At 46.5% G+C, this 21,130-nt stretch overlaps 1 protein-coding gene across 1 annotated transcript in view; it reads left to right on the forward strand.

Moving 5' to 3' along the window:
- Positions 1–431: 431 nt before the first annotated feature.
- LOC143804848 (adrenodoxin-like) overlaps positions 432–21,130 on the forward strand; it is an 88,422-nt gene continuing 67,723 nt past the window's right edge. The window contains exon 1 of the mRNA XM_077283347.1: positions 432–661. Within this exon, the coding sequence (XP_077139462.1) occupies positions 498–661 (164 nt within the window). The 5' untranslated portion in view covers positions 432–497. The remainder of the gene's footprint in view (positions 662–21,130) is intronic.

A 21,130-nucleotide genomic window follows, 5' to 3' on the forward strand; every position in this document is an offset into this window, starting at 1 on the left:
TTGCAGTATCCTGCAGTATACGTCAAGAGTAGCGTGGCATGGAGCGGTAGCCGCCGGCAAGGCACTCATCTCCTCCTTTTACGCCCCGGCGTGCTACATGAAAGAGTGGGTCCTGGCTTGGTGTTTGTGATGTGCTGTGAGGGCTTTGTGCTGTTTAAAAATAAAATTTCTCATCAAAACTACTAATTACCCAATAACTGTGTACACCGTGTATATATAAATATATATATACTGTATAATTTGTGTGTGAATGTACATGCATATATAAAATTGAGTTTGCTTCTTTAGCTCAGCATTTTTACTGAAAAGTGTACTAGTGTACAAGTAGATAATGCACATGCCGCTGCCATTGTGTGTAAGTTTCTATGCTAGATGGACGCATCCTACATGAAGTCACACCCATAGTAGGATGACCCAGTCCGACAAGTATCTGCTAGTCTTTATAGCTCAGCTTTCATACGGTTGCAGAGACACCTTGCAGTCAAGATTTCTGCCCTATGATCATGGCTCGCTCAGTCTCAACGCTCTTGAGGACCTTTTATAGCCGAATTCATGGCCCTATGTGTTGTAAGAGTTATATATCAACACAGGCACTGTCCAAGAACTACACAAGAAGCTTCACTACTTCTGCCAAATATGAGGATGCAAAGTCCAACCATGGGTAAGACACTGTTCTATAATGACTGGGAAAGCTTTTCCGGATGCATTTGTAGCATTCCTCTTTGTGTTGTCTTTTTCTGATTATTAGCTTTACTACTTCTGCTGAATGCCAAGATGCAAAGTCCAAAACTGGGGAAGAATCAATACTGTAATGACTCGGAAAACTGTACAGAAGAGTTTGTATCACTCCCCTGGCTTTTCCTTTTTATGGTCATTATATATAACTGCTGTATATTGTTGTGCTCTTTTTAGTAAGGTATACCAAGACAAACATTTCTGTATTTTTAACTAATACAGATTATTTATTTACACCCTGGGCCTTTTTAGTATTATGGGATGTTTTGAAAGAGACAAAAATTGATCCAAGGAAGTGATGAAGGATAAATATGTCAGTGCATAAAAATCCCTGTCCATGAGCTTTTTAGGATGTTATGCTAAATGTAATTTAATTCAGTGGTTATTTCCATCTTCTATGATGGATATTGTTGGAAAATTGCTTGTAAACACAAGCACATTACTAACTTACAACTTTTTTAGTGATTTTCCTAAACACATGGCCTGCTGAGATACAAAAAGAGTCAAATCTCTGCTAAGCAACACAATCAGTACTAATCAAAACAAATGCAACAAAAAAAAAAAGTATCAGATGTCTTCCTATGTCGAAGCAGAACAGGACAGAACAGGAGAATAATAATGTTGGATGAGGTCAGATGTTGGATTAGAAAGGGTTAAAGTTTCCCTCTGTCTCCATGATAATTACAATCATGTATTGTATTGCTTTGGGTTATATCTAACAGCAGTGGGCAAACATCAGCAGTGCAAACTGTCACATCTGTGTCTGAATACGCTGAACCCCCCTGTCCTAGTCATGAGACGATGGTAGTGTGTGACAGTTTACCTTTTAGACTGCTGAGAATAGTTGTCACTTTCTTGTTCTCCTGTGTTTTACTGCATTGAGCTGGTATGTAATACACTCTGCTGGAGCCTTGAGCGAGGCTCCTTCCATATAAACCCCAGCAGACAGTCTCTAGCTTCAGTTATTTAGTTCAGCTGTGACCTGGTCACTCTGATCCCATGCTCCTGTGTGCTATTTGGTATGCTCTGTTTTCTGACCTCGGCTTGTATTTTGCTTTCCGATATTATCCCTGACTTGACCTCCTGCCTCTAGTTTGCTCCATCGGTCAGTAGTTGACTCTGTGGCCCCTACACTTGGGTCCATGAGTAAGTCAAGATCTCTGTAGAGAGCTACAGGTTGACATCCAGGGAAGCCGCTGGGATCAGGTAAGCGGAGTACCTTGTGCTAAGCCTGTGCGTGGAAGACCTATTAACAACTGCTAGGATTCCACGAACAGAGTACCGGTAAGGCGGTAACACTTACAAGGTCTTCCCAACAGCACATGAGTAACTTGTAGGCACTGCACTGAAGATGGTATGGATGACTAGAGCGCACTGCTAGCTCCTGATTCTGGCCAGCTTCAGCACCATTGTTGCTCCAAAGGTATAGTGGCCAGCTTTAACAGCACACAGTTTGGGTCAGCAGTACAACTCTGCCACTGTCTGGACTGTCAACCAAGCAGGAGGGCCTACCCTTTCACAATCTGGAAGATGGATGGCTTGGAACCAGTGTATTCCTGAACAGACAATGTAAGGCCAACCATTTGCACAAACAAAAACATTTGTACAAGTTGTCTGCAATTTGCTGTCAAACAGATATTTTATCTTTATTTTTTGTCTGCAATACGGCTGTTATATAACAATAAAATTGCATAAAGGTAACAAGATGCATTTAATTTACATGGGGGCCTACAGGGACAAAGCCACCTGAAATAGTGAAATGGTAGGATTATGTGTGAAAGTTGTGCTATGGTCGCTTGGTGACTGAAACCCTATCGACTATCGTTATAAATTTCATGTGTAGTCCTAGCCTATAGGTATAGTATGGTGGCTCAGTGGTTAGCACTGTAGGGTGGCTCAGTGGTTAGCACTTCAGGATTATAGCACTGGGGTTCTGGATTCAAATCCCACCAAGGACATCATCTGCAAGGACTTACCATATATAGTCGAGTATAAGCCGACCCGAGTATAAGCCGAGACTCCTAATTTTGCCAAAAAAACATGGGAAAACTTAATGACTCGAGTATAAGCCTAGGGTAGGAAATGCAGCAGCTACTGGTACATTTCAAAAATAAAAATAGATACCAATAAAAGTAAAATTAATCGAGACATCAGTAGGTTAAGTGTTTTGGAATATCCATATTGAATCAGGAGCCAAAAAAAAGGCAGCAACACTTACCTGCCCAGGTCTTGGCGCAGCCATCCCATAAAGCAAGATGTTAGCATTAGCAACCCATTCCTGGAGGGGGTGACTGCCCAGTATACAATTGCACAATGAAGGCCCACACAGGGCGTTGTTCACACAAGGGTACTGCACAGTGTCTGGTCCACAGCCTATTAGTCACGCCCCTACTTTTCGATTAGGCAGGCTGGCCAGTACACTTCTCAATGCATCCCAATTCGAACACCCCTCATGCGAGACCGAACGTGTTTGGGCTTGGCTGCACCCCGAAAAATATAGTGCAAAAAATCTACAAGGAATGGGTGAGGATACAGTAGGTGAGGGTGGAGCTGGTTGTGCAGCGGTTTGGTCTATCGGTGTTTACTGCAGGTTGTAGGCTTGTCAGAAAAGGTAGGTCTTCAGGTTCTTTTTGAAGGTTTCCACGGTAGATGAGAGTCTGATATGTTGGAGTAGAGAGTTCCAGAGCATGAGGGATGCGCGGGAGAAATCTTGTATGCGATTGTGGTAAGAGGAGATAAGAGGGGAGTAGAGAAGGAGATCTTGTGAGCATCGGGGTTGCGTGCAGGTAAGTACCGGGAGACGAGGTCACAGATGTATGGAGGAGACAGGTTGTGGATGGCTTTGTATGCCATCGAGAAAATAGCAATGTCTGTAGTTTGATTGGCATTCATACAGATAATACCACTGAAAATGTCTATAACAAAGCGTGAGTGGGATTATAAAACTTAACTTTTAATACTTATTTAAAAAAGAAAAAGTCAAACAAAGTCACCCAAAGTGAAAAAATAAAACCCGGGGTACAGTCTCATCCATATAGTATAATGGCCATAGAGACTTAGAAACCCCCGTTAGGATTCAAAGAATTCCACCTGCAATAGCACCTGCGGGAATAAATATAGACCAAGGTATGATGTATAAAAAAACTGCGAAAAAAAATCCTCATATAATCAGCAGTACAAGTTAACATACACTTGGTTGCATGTAGAAACAATTTTTATATAACAATTGTAGCACATGACAGTGCCATTGGTGATTATTAAATATCAAAAAGGAACGGTCTCACCAATTCCACGGTACAGGCACAGGAGCGCCGGATATTCTCTGGTCAGGGGGTAATCCGGAAATAGATGGAAGGAGATGACAATACCCTGTCAAACCCTATGGGGCTACCGATAAGCTATCCCCAAAGCTCCTGCCCTTACAAGGGCAGTCCACATCTACCCCTGCACACACATGCCCTGCACTCTCCCTGTTCGATAGTCCCGACACGTTTCTTCCAAGCTAAATCATCAGGGGACTTGCTTGTATAAGGAGATAAGGTGCCTAAGTGCTAGAATAAGGGGACAATAAGTCCTGCCACCCTCTATGCTGTCTTGCAGAGAGTGGTAGAAGCGTAGGGCCGGTCTTTAAATAGGAAGTGGTATGCTGAAAAAAAGCAGCCACTTGCTATGGGGCAATCGATACTGATATATGGCAACTGTGGGTCAATGATAAAACAAGACAGTGGGCAATGGAAGATGGAGTGCCCACTGTCAAATCCCCGCACTCTGTATAGTCAATAATGCATACCATGCACAGCGTTATAAATACGCTACAATACAGACAAGGTGAAAAACTCACAGTTTGAATGATGTCACACGCCGAAACTAGAGTAACGTGCAGAGCTCGTGCGTGGATAGAAAGAACAGGCACTTCCTGTCATGCGTAATGGTCACCGGAAGTTGCTGCTGCTAGGTAACCAAGACGCAAGATGCTGTGTAATATCAGAAGATCAGCGGTTACTACAATGCAAAGGCAATATGACATGCACTATATATATAAATGCCCATACCTTACGATAGCGCTAATGTAAAAGAACACAGCACGGCGCCCATATGTTCCTATATGGGAAGACGCTGACCAGAAGTAGCCGTAACTAAGCAACCGAACGCCACAAATTACTCAAACAACAGCAACAAAAGAGGTAACAGCGCTTGCGCAGAACCCATAATGCATGTAGCGCAAAAAGTTGTACATTACCGAATAGTTGCAAAAGGTTATGACATAAAGCAACACATTGCATGAGATATATAACAATAATGACAGTTTCTATAAATTATTGCCACACAAAAAAAACCCATACCACAAATACTATGGTAAACAAAAAGAGTAATTATTAATCATGCAAATCTGTCATGATCTCAATGGCAAGAGAACATAGCATAAGCATATATAGGAACTAGCTCTTGGAAGATGGGAACTGAGCTGACCATGAACTAAACCTAACGCACAACTAGCAGTGGCCGGGTAGCATGCCTACGTTGATTCTAGATGCCCAGCACCAGCCGGAGGACTAAATAAAACTAGCAGAGGAAAATATTAGTCCTAGCTCACCTCTAGAGAAATACCCCGAAAGGAGACAGAGGCCCCCCACATGTATTGGCGGTGAGTTGAGATGAAATAACAAACGTAGTATGAAAATAGGTTTAGCAAATTTGAGGTCCACTTACTACATAGCAGAAGACAGAAAGGACACTTTCATGGTCAGCTGAAAACCCTATCAAAAACACCATCCAGAAATTACTTTAAAACTCTGGCATTAACTCATAACACCAGAGTGGCAATTCCTGTTCACAAGAGCTTTCCAGACACAGTAACGAAACTACAGCTGTGAACTGGAACAAAAATGCAAAAACAAACATGGACAAGAGTCCAACTTATCTAGTAGTTGTCTAGGAGCAGGAACAAGCACAGAGAGGCTTCTGATAACATTGTTGACCGGCAAGCAACTAACAGAGCAGCAAGGTTATATAGCGACTCCCACATCTTGATGGGAACAGGTGAACAGAGAAGATGAAGACACCAGTTCAATTCCACCAGTAGCCACCGGGGGAGCCCAGAATCCAAATTCACAACAGTACCCCCCCCTCAAGGAGGGGGCACCGAACCCTCACCAGAACCACCAGGGCGATCAGGATGGGCCCTATGAAAGGCACGAACCAGATCGGAGGCATGAACATCAGATGCATTCACCCAAGAATTATCCTCCTGGCCGTATCCCTTCCACTTGACCAGATACTGGAGTCTCCGTCTGGAAACACGAGAGTCTAAGATTTTCTCCACAACGTACTCCAACTCACCCTCAACCAACACCGGAGCAGGAGGCTCAACGGAAGGCACAACCGGTACCTCATACCTGCGCAATAATGACCGATGAAAAACGTTATGAATAGAAAAGGATGCAGGGAGGTCCAAACGGAAGGAAACAGGTTTAAGAATCTCCAATATCTTATACGGGCCGATAAACCGAGGCTTAAACTTAGGAGAAGAGACCCTCATAGGGACAAAACGAGAAGACAACCACACCAAATCCCCAACAGAAAGCCGAGGACCAACACGACGGTGGCGGTTGGCAAAAAGCTGAGTCTTCTCCTGGGACAACCTCAAATTGTCCACCACCTGCCCCCAGATCTGATGCAATCTCTCCACCACAGCATCCACTCCAGGACAATCCGAAGATTCCACCTGACCAGAGGAAAATCGAGGATGAAACCCCGAATTACAGAAAAACGGGGACACCAAAGTGGCAGAGCTGGCCCGATTATTGAGAGCGAACTCCGCCAATGGCAAAAAAGCAACCCAATCATCCTGGTCAGCAGACACAAAACACCTCAGATATGTCTCCAGGGTCTGATTAATCCGCTCGGTCTGGCCATTCGTCTGAGGATGGAAAGCGGACGAGAAAGATAAATCTATGCCCATCCTAGCACAGAATGCCCGCCAAAATCTAGACACGAATTGGGTCCCTCTGTCAGAAACGATATTCTCAGGAATACCATGCAAACGAACAACATTTTGAAAAAACAGAGGAACCAACTCGGAAGAAGAAGGTAACTTGGGCAGAGGAACCAAATGGACCATCTTAGAAAAACGGTCACACACCACCCAGATGACAGACATCTTCTGAGAAACAGGCAGATCTGAAATAAAATCCATCGAGATGTGCGTCCAAGGCCTCTTAGGAATAGGCAAGGGCAACAATAATCCACTAGCCCGAGAACAACAAGGCTTGGCCCGAGCACAAACGTCACAAGACTGCACAAAGCCTCGCACATCTCGTGACAGGGAAGGCCACCAGAAGGACCTTGCCACCAAATCCCTGGTACCAAAAATGCCAGGATGACCTGCCAACGCAGAAGAATGAACCTCAGAGATGACTCTACTGGTCCAATCATCAGGAACAAACAGTTTATCAGGTGGGCAACGATCAGGTCTATCCGCCTGAAACTCCTGCAAGGCCCGCCGCAGGTCTGGAGAAACGGCTGACAATACCACTCCATCCTTAAGGATACCTGTGGGCTCAGAGTTACCAGGCGAGTCAGGCTCAAAACTCCTAGAAAGGGCATCCGCCTTAACATTCTTAGAACCCGGTAGGTATGACACCACAAAATTAAACCGAGAGAAAAATAATGACCAGCGCGCCTGTCTAGGATTCAGGCGCCTGGCGGTCTCAAGATAAATCAAATTTTTGTGGTCAGTCAATACCACCACCTGATGTCTGGCCCCCTCAAGCCAATGGCGCCACTCCTCAAAAGCCCACTTCATGGCCAAAAGCTCCCGATTCCCAACATCATAATTCCGCTCAGCGGGCGAAAATTTACGGGAAAAGAAGGCACAAGGCCTCATCACGGAGCAGTCAGAACTTTTCTGCGACAACACTGCCCCAGCTCCGATCTCAGAAGCGTCGACCTCAACCTGAAAAGGTAGAGCAACATCAGGCTGACGCAACACAGGGGCAGAGGAAAAACGGCGCTTAAGCTCCCGAAAGGCCTCCACAGCATCAGGGGACCAATCAGCAACATCAGCACCCTTCTTAGTCAAATCGGTCAATGGTTTAGCAATATCCGAAAAACCAGCAATAAATCGACGATAAAAGTTAGCAAAGCCCAAAAATTTCTGAAGACTCTTAAGAGAAGAGGGCTGCGTCCAATCACAAATAGCTTGAACCTTGACAGGATCCATTTCAATGGAAGAGGGGGAAAAAATATATCCCAAAAAGGAAATCCTCTGTACCCCAAAAACACACTTAGAACCCTTCACACACAAAGAATTAGACCGCAAAACCTGAAAAACCCTCCTGACTTGCTGGACATGAGAGTCCCAGTCATCCGAAAAAATCAGAATATCATCCAGATACACAATAAATTTATCCAAATAATCGCGAAAAATATCATGCATAAAGGACTGGAAAACTGACGGAGCATTAGAAAGACCAAAAGGCATCACTAAATACTCAAAGTGGCCCTCGGGCGTATTAAATGCGGTTTTCCACTCATCCCCCTGCCTGATTCGCACCAAATTATACGCCCCACGAAGGTCAATCTTAGAGAACCACTTGGCCCCCTTTATGCGAGCAAACAAATCAGTCAGCAACGGCAATGGGTATTAATATTTAACAGTGATTTTATTCAAAAGCCGATAATCAATACATGGTCTCAAAGAGCCGTCTTTTTTTGACACAAAGAAAAAACCGGCTCCTAAGGGAGATGACGATGGACGAATATGTCCCTTTTCCAAGGACTCCTTTATATATTCTCGCATAGCAGCATGTTCAGGCACAGACAGATTAAATAAACGACCCTTTGGGTATTTACTACCCGGGATTAAATCTATGGCACAATCGCACTCTCGGTGCGGAGGTAACGAACCAAGCTTGGATTCTTCAAAGACGTCACGATAGTCAGACAGGAACTCAGGAATTTCAGAGGGAATGGATGATGAAATGGAAACCACAGGTACATCCCCATGAGCCCCCTTACATCCCCAGCTCAACACAGACATAGCTCTCCAGTCGAGGACTGGGTTGTGAGATTGCAGCCAAGGCAATCCTAGCACCAAATCATCATGTAGATTATACAGCACCAGAAAGCGAATAATCTCCTGGTGATCCGGATTAATACGCATAGTTACTTGTGTCCAGTATTGTGGTTTATTATTAGCCAATGGGGTGGAGTCAATCCCCTTCAGAGGAATAGGAGTCTCCAAAGGCTCTAAATCATACCCACAGCGTTTGGCAAAGGACCAATCCATAAGACTCAAAGCGGCGCCAGAGTCGACATAGGCGTCCGTGGTAATAGATGACAAAGAGCAAATCAGGGTCACAGATAGAATAAATTTAGACGGTAAGGTGCAAATGGAAACAGATTTACCAAGCTTTTTAGTGCGCTTAGAGCATGCTGATATAACATGAGTAGAATCACCACAATAGAAACACAACCCATTTTTCCGTCTAAAATTCTGCCGCTCGCTTCGGGACAGAATTCTATCACACTGCATATTCTCTGGCGACTTCTCAGTGGACACCGCCAGATGGTGCACTGGTTTGCGCTCCCGCAAATGCCTATCGATCTGAATAGCCATTGTCATGGACTCATTCAGACCCGCAGGCACAGGGAACCCCACCATAACATCCTTAATGGCATCAGAGAGACCCTCTCTGAAAGTCGCCGCCAGGGCGCACTCATTCCACTGAGTAAGCACAGACCATTTACGGAATCTTTGGCAGTAAATTTCCGCTTCATCTTGCCCCTGAGATAGGGACATCAAAGTTTTTTCTGCCTGAAGCTCCAAATGAGGTTCGTCATAAAGCAACCCCAAGGCCAGAAAAAACGCATCCACATTGAGCAACGCAGGATCCCCTGGTGTCAATGAAAAAGCCCAGTCTTGAGGGTCGCCCCGGAGCAAGGAAATCACAATCCTGACCTGCTGTGCAGGGTCTCCGGCAGAGCGAGATTTCAGGGACAAAAATAATTTGCAATTATTTCGAAAATTCTGAAACCCGGATCTATTCCCCGAGAAAAATTCCGGCAAAGGAATTCTCGGCTCAGATACAGGTGCATGACAAACAAAATCTTGCAAATTTTGTACCTTCGTGGCGAGATTATTCAAACCTGCAGTTACACTCTGAAGATCCATTACAAACAGGTGGACACAGAGCCATTCAAGGGTTAAGAGGAGGTAAGAAGCAGCTAGACAGCAATTAAGGGCTAGGCAGCAAAACTCTGAGGGGAAAAAAAAAAAAAAATTCCCTTCAACACTTCTTTTTCTCCTGCTTCAGCCCAAACAATTAACACTTTGTGGGCCGGTCAAACTGTCATGATCTCAATGGCAAGAGAACATAGCATAAGCATATATAGGAACTAGCTCTTGGAAGATGGGAACTGAGCTGACCATGAACTAAACCTAACGCACAACTAGCAGTGGCCGGGTAGCATGCCTACGTTGATTCTAGATGCCCAGCACCAGCCGGAGGACTAAATAAAACTAGCAGAGGAAAATATTAGTCCTAGCTCACCTCTAGAGAAATACCCCGAAAGGAGACAGAGGCCCCCCACATGTATTGGCGGTGAGTTGAGATGAAATAACAAACGTAGTATGAAAATAGGTTTAGCAAATTTGAGGTCCACTTACTACATAGCAGAAGACAGAAAGGACACTTTCATGGTCAGCTGAAAACCCTATCAAAAACACCATCCAGAAATTACTTTAAAACTCTGGCATTAACTCATAACACCAGAGTGGCAATTCCTGTTCACAAGAGCTTTCCAGACACAGTAACGAAACTACAGCTGTGAACTGGAACAAAAATGCAAAAACAAACATGGACAAGAGTCCAACTTATCTAGTAGTTGTCTAGGAGCAGGAACAAGCACAGAGAGGCTTCTGATAACATTGTTGACCGGCAAGCAACTAACAGAGCAGCAAGGTTATATAGCGACTCCCACATCTTGATGGGAACAGGTGAACAGAGAAGATGAAGACACCAGTTCAATTCCACCAGTAGCCACCGGGGGAGCCCAGAATCCAAATTCACAACACAAATCCCATGGAAAATATGGGTGACAATAATAAAGGATTTAGGCACAATGAAAAAATCAAATGTCTGTGTGATACCAAAAGATGACTCAAGAAAAGACACAGAAGATTAATTCAGATGAAACAACTGTAATTAATTTGGTCATTCAAGCCATATGGAACAACAGTATTAAGATAAAAAATCCATTTGGCCTCTCGCTGCAATAGCAATTGGTCCCAATCGCCCCCCCCCCCCCCGTATATGTTTTGTAACCTTCTCGATGGCCATAAATTTAAGATGCTTTGGTTGGCCATTATGCATGTGATTGACATGCCGAGAAATGGGGGTATCTCTCCCATGCTCCACATCCCCAACATGTTCTCCAACTCTTCTCTTAAATTCTCTGATGGTTTTGCCAACGTATTCAATTCCACAAGAGCAAGATACCTTGTAGGCAACCCCTTTGGTACTAGAGTTGATGAATTGTTTGATGTTGTAGTTCCTGCCTGTAACATTGCTCACAAAGTTATTACCTGTGTCAATGTATTGACAGGCTGTACAATGTCCACACTTATAACAGCCCGTTAAAAGCCAGGTTTCACTTGAAGGTCTTGTGAAGTGGCTATGAACCAATCTGTCATTAAGTGAACTGGCTTTTTTGTAAGTAATCGCAGGAGTATCGCCATGATAGTTTGAAATGTCTGAATCCATCTGTAAGATGGACCAATGCTTTTTAATGATGTCTCTTACATGGGTGGCACCATTATCAAAGGTGGTAATAAAACGTACCACATCGTTATCCTGTGCCTTAACAGTAGGATTCAACAATGTGGTTCTATCCCTGCTCTTAGCATCATGATATGCTTTTTTAAGGATTCTGGATGGATATCCTCTATCCTGAAAATTCCTCCTCAACTCTTTGGCATGAGACTCAAAAGTAACATCATCAGAGCAATTCCCGCGAACCCTAAGGTATTGCCCTTTGGGAATCCCTCTCTTGAGATGTTCTGGATGATGGCTACTCCAGTGTAAAAGGGCGTTGGTAGCTGTTGGCTTTTTATAATTTGATGTGACTAAGTTACCATTCGTCCCTTTGGTAATAAGGATGTCCAAAAAAGGTAATGAGGAAAATTCAATCACTGATGTGAAAAAAAGACCAATGTTGTTTTGGTTGAGCCCGTCCACAAAACCCTCAAAGTCACCTCTAGAACCTGTCCAAATCAAAAAAATATCATCTATGTAGCGGGTCCAGATTTTTGAGACACGGTACATAAAGAAATCACCCTCTTCAGAGTTACCATTCCAAACTACAGTCTCCTCCCACCAGCCGAAGAAGAGGTTGGCATAGGCCGGGGCACAGGGGCTGCCCATGGCCGTCCCCCTCAGCTGGTGGTAGGTCCTGCGATTAAATGTGAAGAAATTGTGTGCTTTGTATGCCATCGTTAGGGTTTTGAACTGGAGTCTTTGGGTGATGGGGAGCCAGTGCAGGGATTGACAGAGGGGAGAGGCCGGGGAATATCGGGGGGACAGGTGGATTAGTCAGGCAGCAGAGCCTAGAATAGATTGAGGGGTGTGAGAGTGTTAGAGGGGAGGCCACAGAGCAGGAGGTTGCAGTAGTCAAGGCGGGAGATGATGAGGGCATGGACTAGGGTTTTAGCAGATTCTTGGTTGAGGAATGTATGGATCCAGGAAACATTTTTGAGTTGAAGTCGTCAGGAAGTGGAAAGGGCTTGGATATGTGGTTTGAAGGAGAGATCAGTGTCAAGGATTACACCGAGGCAGCGAGCTTGTGAGACAGGGGAGAGTGGACAGCCATTTACTTTAACGGATAGGTCTGTTGGGGGAGTCAAGTAAGATGGGGGAAAGATGATGAATTCTGTTTTGTCCATATTAAGTTTAAGAAATCTAGCGGAGAAGAAGGATGAAATAGAAGACAGACATTGTGGGATTATGGTTAGCAGGGTGGTGATATCTGGTCCAGAGATGTAGATCTGTGTATCAGCATAGAGATGATACTGAAAGCCGTGAGATTCTATTAGCTGTCCCAGGCCGAAGGTGTAAATGGAGAAGAGTAGGGGCCCTAGGACTGAACCTTGTGAGACTCCGACAGATAGGGGACGAGGTGAGGAGGTAGTGTGTGAATGGGAGACGCTGAATGTTCGGTCACTTAGGTATGATGAGATCCAAGATAGGGCCTAGTCTGTGATGCCAAGGGATGAGAGGGTCTGTAATAATAGGGAATGGTCCACTGCATCAAAGGCAGAGGACACATCCAGGAGGAGGAGGGCAGAGTAGTGTCGCTTAGCCTTGGCGGTTAATAGGTCATTGGTGACCTTAGTTAGGGCAGTTTCAGTGGAGTGGTGTGACCGGAAGCCAGATTGTAAGTGGTCGAAGAGGGAGCAAGAAGAGAGGTGGGAGGACAGTTCAAGATGGACGTGTTGTTCCAGTAGTTTTGAGGCATAGGGGAGAAGTGATATAGGGTGATAGCTAGATAGAGAGGATGGGTCAAGAGAGGGCTTTTTGAGGATAGGTGTGATTGAGGCATGTTTAAAGCTTGAGGGGAAGACACCAGTTGTTAGTGATAGGTTGAAGAGATGGGTTAGGGTTGGGATGAAGACTGTGATGAGATTTGGGATGAAGTGGTTAAGTGCACAGGTGGTGAGATGCGATCTTGAGAGTAGAGTGGAGAGTCGATCTACTGTAATAGTGGAGAAGTTGGTTTTGGAGGAGGAGGGCTGGGCAGTTAGTAGAAAGGGCTCTGGTGGTTGTTGACCAAAACTGTCTCTGATGTTATCAATCTTCTGCTTGAAAAATGAGGCAAAGTCTTCAGCTGAGATGAGTGGAGAGGGAGGAGGGTGCTGGGGGACGGAGGAAAGAATTGAAAGCGTTGAATAACTGTTTAGGGTTGTGAGACAGGGAGGATATGAGAGATGAGAAGTAGGTTTGTTTTGCTGCAGCGAGTGAGGCCTTGAAAGTAATGAGGGACTGTTTGAATGCGATGAAGTGCTCATTGGAGTGGGATCTTTTCCATCTCCACTCAGCAGCCCTGGAAGCTCGCCCAGTTCTTTGGTCAGGCTGGTGTGCCAGGGTTGTCTGTTGATTTTGCAAGCTTTGGTATTCCAGATCTATAGCTATTGTGGTGTTATACAAAGCGGCAGCGGCATCGTCATTGTGTAGGGAACTTATGTCTGAAAGAGGGAGAAGGGATTCAGACAGTGAGTGTAGATTGAGGTGTTTAAGATTTCTGCGAGGGTGTGCAAGTTTGTGGGGTGGGGATTGTGGACAAGGAGTGGAGAGGGAAAAGAATGTGAGTAGGTTGTGGTCCGAAAGAGGGAGAGGCGAGTTAGAGAGGTTAGATAGGGAGCAGAGATTGGTGAAGATGAGGTCCAGTGTGTGGCCATCTTTGTGAGTGGCTGCAGAAGACCAGTGAGCGAGGCCGAAGGAGGAAGTGAGAGATAGAAGCTAGTGGCAGCTGAGAGGGAAGTGTCAATGGGTATGTTGAAGTCACCCATGATGATAGTGGGGATGTCCGCAGAAAGGAAATGAAGTAGCCAGGTGGTGACGTGGTCAAAGAAGGTGGTGGCTGGCCCTGGGGGGCAGTAAATGACAGCCAGTTGGAGGTTGGAGGGGAATAGATGAGCACAGAGTGCACCTCAAAGGAAGGGAGGGTAACAGAGGGTGGCAGTGGGATTGGGGTGAAGGAGCAGTTATCTGACAGGAGAAAACCAACTCCTCCACCATGCTTGCTGCTGGGGCGGGGAGTGTGAGAAAGGTGGAATCCATCATACGAGAGTGCAGCAGGAGAGGCTGTGTCAGAGGGGGTGAGTCAGGTTTTGGTGATGGCGAGGAAGGAAAGTTTGTGAGTAATGAAAAGATCGTGGATGTAGGAAAGTCTGTTGCAGACAGAGCGAGCATTCCATAGTGCTCCGGTTAGTGGGACTGGGGAAGCGGGGGCTGGGCAAATGGGTATAAGGTTAGAGAGGTTACGGAAAGTTGTGATAGAGCGTGGAAGGGAGGTAGAAATGAATGGGGGAATGTGGTGAGGAGGACCAAAATATGCCCCATATAATGCTCCATACAAAATACACCCCATATAACGCTCCATACAGTTCAGGATGGGCCCCATATAATGCTCCATACAAAATACACCCCATATAATGCTCCATAAAGTTTATGATGGGCCCCATAAGATGCTCCATAGAAACATTTGCCCCATACATTGCTGCATAAAGGTTGATTATAGCCCCATAAGATGCACCATAGAAACATTTGCCCCATACAATGCTGCATAAAGGTTGATTAAGGCCCCATAAGATGATCCATAGAAACATTAGGCCCATACAATGCTGCATAAAGGTTGACCTGCCCAAGATTGACAGCAGCCTCTAGATGGTTAACAGGCAGGGTGCTTCTTCTTTCACCCCGGTCAACCCAAGGCCAAATAATGTCCTCGAGGTTTTCCATCTATGTTTGACTGTTATGTCTTGACATAAGCAGGGTCTAATAAGCCTCCTTCCAGTATAAAACTGATACACTTAGTGATCAGAGTTTAAAAAGTTCAATTTCCACAGTTAGAACTAAGTAAAAAAATAAAATAAAAAATCTGCAACATTTGTTGATAAAAAGCTTGGAACAATCTCAGAAAAATGTGTCAACATTAGAAATGCAGGTGACATGTAAAATAATAAAAGCATGTACATATTTGGTATCTAGAACAATGTGAGCTATAAAACTGACAATATTTAACATGTACTGTACGTGTGATCACCGTAAAAGTCAAAAATAAATAAAAATTCACATAAAAAGCAATCAAAAATGTCAACTCATCCCGCAAGAAACAGACCCCACATAGCATTATCAGTGGAAAAATAGGTGTAGTTCTCAGAATACCTCGATGCATATGCAAATTATGTTGTGAAAAAAATTGTTTTTAGTGTGCAAATCATGAAAAGCCAGGGGCGTACATAAAAATCATGGGGCCCCATAGCAGAAACACATACACACACACACACAAACACCCCTGCAAAAAAAATGTTCGGTGGTGCACAGAAGAGCAGAACTTTGCAGCCACTAAAAAGTAAGTGCCCCCCAAAAACAGTATGATACCCACACGGTGAATTCCTACACAACACCCCCCCAGATGCACAGCATGATGACCCGTCTGTACCTACCCGGCAAGGTATGGTGATCCCAACATCATATTATGCCCCAACTGTGACCCGAGTACAGCCCTCCACACAATATAATGACCTACTACCGTATGATGGACCCCAAACAAACCCCCACTGACCATAAGAGCTTACACCCAGCAGGAGAGAGAGGACCCCGCTGACCATAAGAGCTTACACTCTGCAGGAGAGAGAAGACCCCCCTGACCATAAGAGCTTGCACTCTACAGGAGAGAGAGAGAGAGAGGATCCCACTGACTATAAGAGCTTACACTCTACAGGAGAGAGAGAGGACCCCACTGACCATAGGAGCTTACACTCTACAGGAGAGAGAGGACCCCTCTGACCATAAGAGCTTACACTCTACAAGAGAGAGAGAGGACCCCACTGACCACAAGAGCTTCCACTCTACAGGAGAGAGAGGACCCCACTGACCATAAGAGTTTACACTCTACAGGAGAGAGAGGACCCTGCTGACCATAAGAGCTTACACTCTACAGGGGAGAGAGGACCCTGCTGACCATAAGAGCTTACACTCTACAGAAGAGAGAGGACCCTGCTGACCATAAGAGCTTACACTCTACAGGAGAGAGAGGACCCCACTGACCACAAGAGCTTACACTCTACAGGAGAGAGAGAGGACCCCGCTGACCATAAGAACTTACACTCTACAGGAGAGAGCGGACCCTGCTGATCATAAGAGCTTACACTCTACAGGAGAGAGTGAGAGAGGACCCCACTGACTATAAGAGCTTATGGAGCGCCCCCACACCGCCGCAGGGCCGAGGGGTACCCGGAGCCGGGCCTCTGGGATCTCAGTCCTGGGGTTGTCACGGTGGCTAGACCCGGTCCGTGGCCCTGTCTGTCAGTGGGGGACGTCCGTTGCAAATAGGTGCTGTTAACGGTGGTATAGCGGTGCAGTTGTGGGGTGCAGGTCGCGGTAAATAACGAGGACACCAGGTTGCAGTCTCTTTACCTCTTTACTGGAGATCTCTCGGTCCTCAGTCCAGAATCCGGTCCACCAGGCTGCGCAAGTCCGGCCGGTCCAATGGCACTTCCAGAGTTCTCCTCACAGGTGGAAATCAGTGCCTTCCTTCTTAGCGCTTTGTGTTGTAGTCCTTCCCTGCTGTGCTTACGGAAAGTACCCCACAACTGTTGTGTCTGTTTCTTAAGTTCCCTCACAACTCGATTAACTGATCTTCTGCTAATCTTCCGTCCCTTCCTGATGTTACAGTAAGAACGGCACCCGTTTGTCAGGTAGGCCTGGAGTTCTTCCGGGACCCTAGAGACGCCCCTCTCCCGCAATTGCCCCCCAAGACTTCATAGGTGATATGTGGTAGACAGCCCGCCTGAGACTGACTGTCCTGCCGCTGTTTGGAGTATGGCTTAAAGCTGTATATTATTCCACTCCCTCGGCGTTCCGGCCACCGGTAATGCGCCTCAGCAAGGTGCTGCCTCTTTCAACAAAACCCCTGCTGGTATTCTCCTTCTGCTTGATTTCGTTTCTCACTCAGCACAATCTATCTCGCTTCTAATCCTTTCTTAGGGCACCGCCGCTATTCTGAGCAGGCACGGTCCCGTTACGTTCTTTCAATGCCAAGCCTCTGCCAGGATCCCACCCCTGGCAGAGACCCTACTGTCTCTTCCTCCACAACCCCCTCTCTCACTAGGTGTTGCTTCGTTCGATCCAGTCAGCTTTCTCTACTAACTTCCTGCCTGACCCCCAGTTTACCCACTATGGTGGGGAGTGGCCTAATGAATAGCACCCTTAGCTCCCCCCGGAGGCCCAGCTGTGAAACATATTGGTGTCTGTGATACCTGATTGGAGGAACTCCTTCAGTGCCATCGAACGCACCGTGGCTCCCCTTAGTGGCGGAGCCACAGTACTGCAACGACCAGGACTCTGGGGCGCTGCACTTACACTCTACAGGAGAGAGAGGACCCCACTGACCATATGAGCTTACACTCTACAGGAGAGAGAGAACCCTGCTGACCATAAGAGCTAACACTCTACAGGAGAGAGGACCCTGCTGACCATAAGAGCTTACACTCTACAGGAGAGAGAGGACCTCACTGACCATAAGAGCTTACACTCTACAGGAGAGAGAGGACCCCACTGACCATAAGAGCTTACACTCAGCAGGAGAGAGAGGACCCCGCTGACCATAAGAGCTTACACTCTGCAGGGGAGAGAAGACCCCCCTGACCATAAGAGCTTGCACTCTACAGGAGAGAGAGAGAGAGAGGATCCCACTGACCATAAGAGCTTACACTCTACAGGAGAGAGAGGACCCCACTGACCATAAGAGCTTACACTCTGCAGGGGAGAGAAGACCCCCCTGACCATAAGAGCTTGCACTCTACAGGAGAGAGAGAGAGGATCCCACTGACCATAAAAGCTTACAATCTACAGGAGAGAGAGGACCCCACTGACCATAAGAGCTTACACTCTACAGGAGAGAGAGAGAGGACCCCACTGACCATAAGAGCTTACACTCTACAGGAGAGAGAGAGGACCCCACTGACCATAAGAGCTTATAATCTACAGGAGAAAGAGAGAACACCACTGACCATAAGAGCTTACACTCTACAGGAGAGAGAGGACCCCACTGATCATAAGAGCTTACATTCTACAGGAGAGAGAGGACCCCACTGACCATAAGAGCTTACACACTACAAGAGAGAGAGAACCCTGCTGACCATAAGAGCTTACACTCTACAGGAGAGAGAGGACCCCACTGATCATAAGAGCTTACATTCTACAGGAGAGAGAGGACCCCACTGACCATAAGAGCTTACACTCTACAAGAGAGAGAAGACCCCGCTGACCATAAGAGCTTACACTCTACAGGAGAGAGAGGACCCCACTGGCCATAAGAGCTTACACTCTACAGGAGAGAGAGAGAGAGGACCCCACTGACCATAAGAGCTTACACTCTACAGGAGAGAGAGGACCCCGCTGACCATAAGAGCTTACACTCTACAGGAGAGAGAGGACCCCACTGATGATAAGAGCTTACACTCTACAGAAGAGAGAGGACCCCACTGACCATAAGAGCTTACACTCTACAGAAGAGACAGAGAACCCTGCTGACCATAAGAGCTTACACTCTACAGGAGTGAGAAGACCCCGCTGATCATTAGAGCTTACACTCTACAGGAGAGGACCCCATTGACCACAAGAGCTTACACTCTACAGGAGAGAGAGAGGACCCCACTGACCATAAGAGCTTACACTCTACAGGAGAGAGAGGACCCCACTGATCATAATAGCTTACACTCTACAGGAAAGAGAGGACCCCACTGACCATAAGAGCTTACACTCTACAGGAGAGAGAGGACCCCGCTGATCATAAGAGCTTACACTCTGCTGGAGAGAGAGGACCCCACGGACCATAAGAGCTTACACTCTACAGGAGAGAGAGTACCCCACTGGCCATAAGAGCTTACACTCTACAGGAGAGAGAGGACCCCAATGACCATAAGAGCTTACACTCTACAGGAGAGAGAGGACCCCTCTGGCAGTAAGAGCGTACACTCTACAGGAGAGAGAGGACCCCACTGACCATAAGAGCTTAAACTCTACAGGAGAGAGAGGACCCCACTGACCATAAGAGCTTACATTCTACAGGAGAGAGAGGACCCCACTGACCATAAGAGCTTACACTCTACAGGAGAGAGAGGACCCCCACTGACCATAATAGCTTACACTCTACAGGAGAGAGAGGACCCCTCTGATCATAACAGCTTACACTCTACAGGAGAGAGAGGACCCCATTGACCACAAGAGCTTACACTCTACAGGAGAGAGAGAGAGGACCCCACTGACCATAAGAGCTTACACTCTACAGGAGAGAGAGGACCCCGCTGATCATAAGAGCTTACACTCTACAGGAAAGAGAGGACCCCACTGACCATAAGAGCTTACACTCTACAGGAAAGAGAGGACCCCACTGACCATAAGAGCTTACACTCTACAGGAGAGAGAGGACCCCACTGATCATAAGAGCTTACATTCTACAGGAGAGAGAGGACCCCACTGACCATAAGAGCTTACACTCTACAGGAGAGAGAGGACCCCGCTGACCATAAGAGCTTACACTCTACAGGAGAGAGAGGACCCCACTGACCATAAGAGCTTACACTTTACAGAAGAGACTTGCCCAGTGACTCTGGAGATGGAACATAACTCTGCCGAACAAACTGTGTTCCAACAAGAACCACTGATCTGTGATGTTCGCAGGGATGGCCACCACAGCGTGAGCAGGTAGGAAGATGCAGTAACGGGTCAGAGGCAGAGCAAGTGTTAATGTGGGGTTTAATTTAACAGGTATATACTTCTCACAGGGAGAAAACAGATAACACAATATAAAGGAACATAGGGGACGTAACTCAGGGGAAGCGGGTGTGAAGCATAGGGTAGGAAGTTCAAGGATAGCAAGCTTATCAGTCTGACGACTTCAGAATGCGGTTAGTTCAGGATGTGGATGTTGTCGCCAAAGCAGTGGCACATAAGAGGTCCAGTATGGTCCTGGAAAAGATGGCATCCTGGATCCTGGCAGTGGCGGTGATTCCTCGTGGTCCGGTCGGTGATCGGTGTGTCAGGAAACGATGAGCCGGACAGAGCACAGTCATTCCCCCTGTCCGCGTACAGGGACAGTGAGCAACTCGATTCTGGTACACAGGGAAACCCCTCACAGCGGGTGTCCCAATTCTCCCGTCGGGGTGTGCACAGGTTTATGTCCTGACTGGGCGTCCTGTCACTCACAGTCAACGATGTCATCGAGGACCAGGTACAGTACTTAGTTGTCAGCAGTCTCTGATAACCGCTTTTTCCCTCCGCTGGTTTTTGCCCGCTCTGGTAGTTGGCACCCCCGCAGAAGCCCTGACACTGCCCTCCTGCGCAATGCATGCTCCCACGGCAACTAACTGATTTGCCGTGTGCTGTGGCCCTTTTATCTTAGCCACGTCTCCTACTACTAGGTGCAGAGGTCGGTCCGGAGCTTTAAGCTTTCCCCCATGAAACCTGGGTGACAGCCCCGACAGTTCCGGATCCGTCACGGAGTAGGTAGGCCTGGTCCGGGTCTTCTCCTTACAACTTGTGGTGCGGTGACCCATGTTACAGCCAGGGGGCGCTGTGTGTGTGCTTCAAGATGCGCTTGGAGGCATAAA

Source organism: Ranitomeya variabilis, chromosome 2 (assembly GCF_051348905.1).
Source record: "Ranitomeya variabilis isolate aRanVar5 chromosome 2, aRanVar5.hap1, whole genome shotgun sequence".
In the NCBI taxonomy this organism is placed as follows: domain Eukaryota; kingdom Metazoa; phylum Chordata; class Amphibia; order Anura; family Dendrobatidae; genus Ranitomeya; species Ranitomeya variabilis.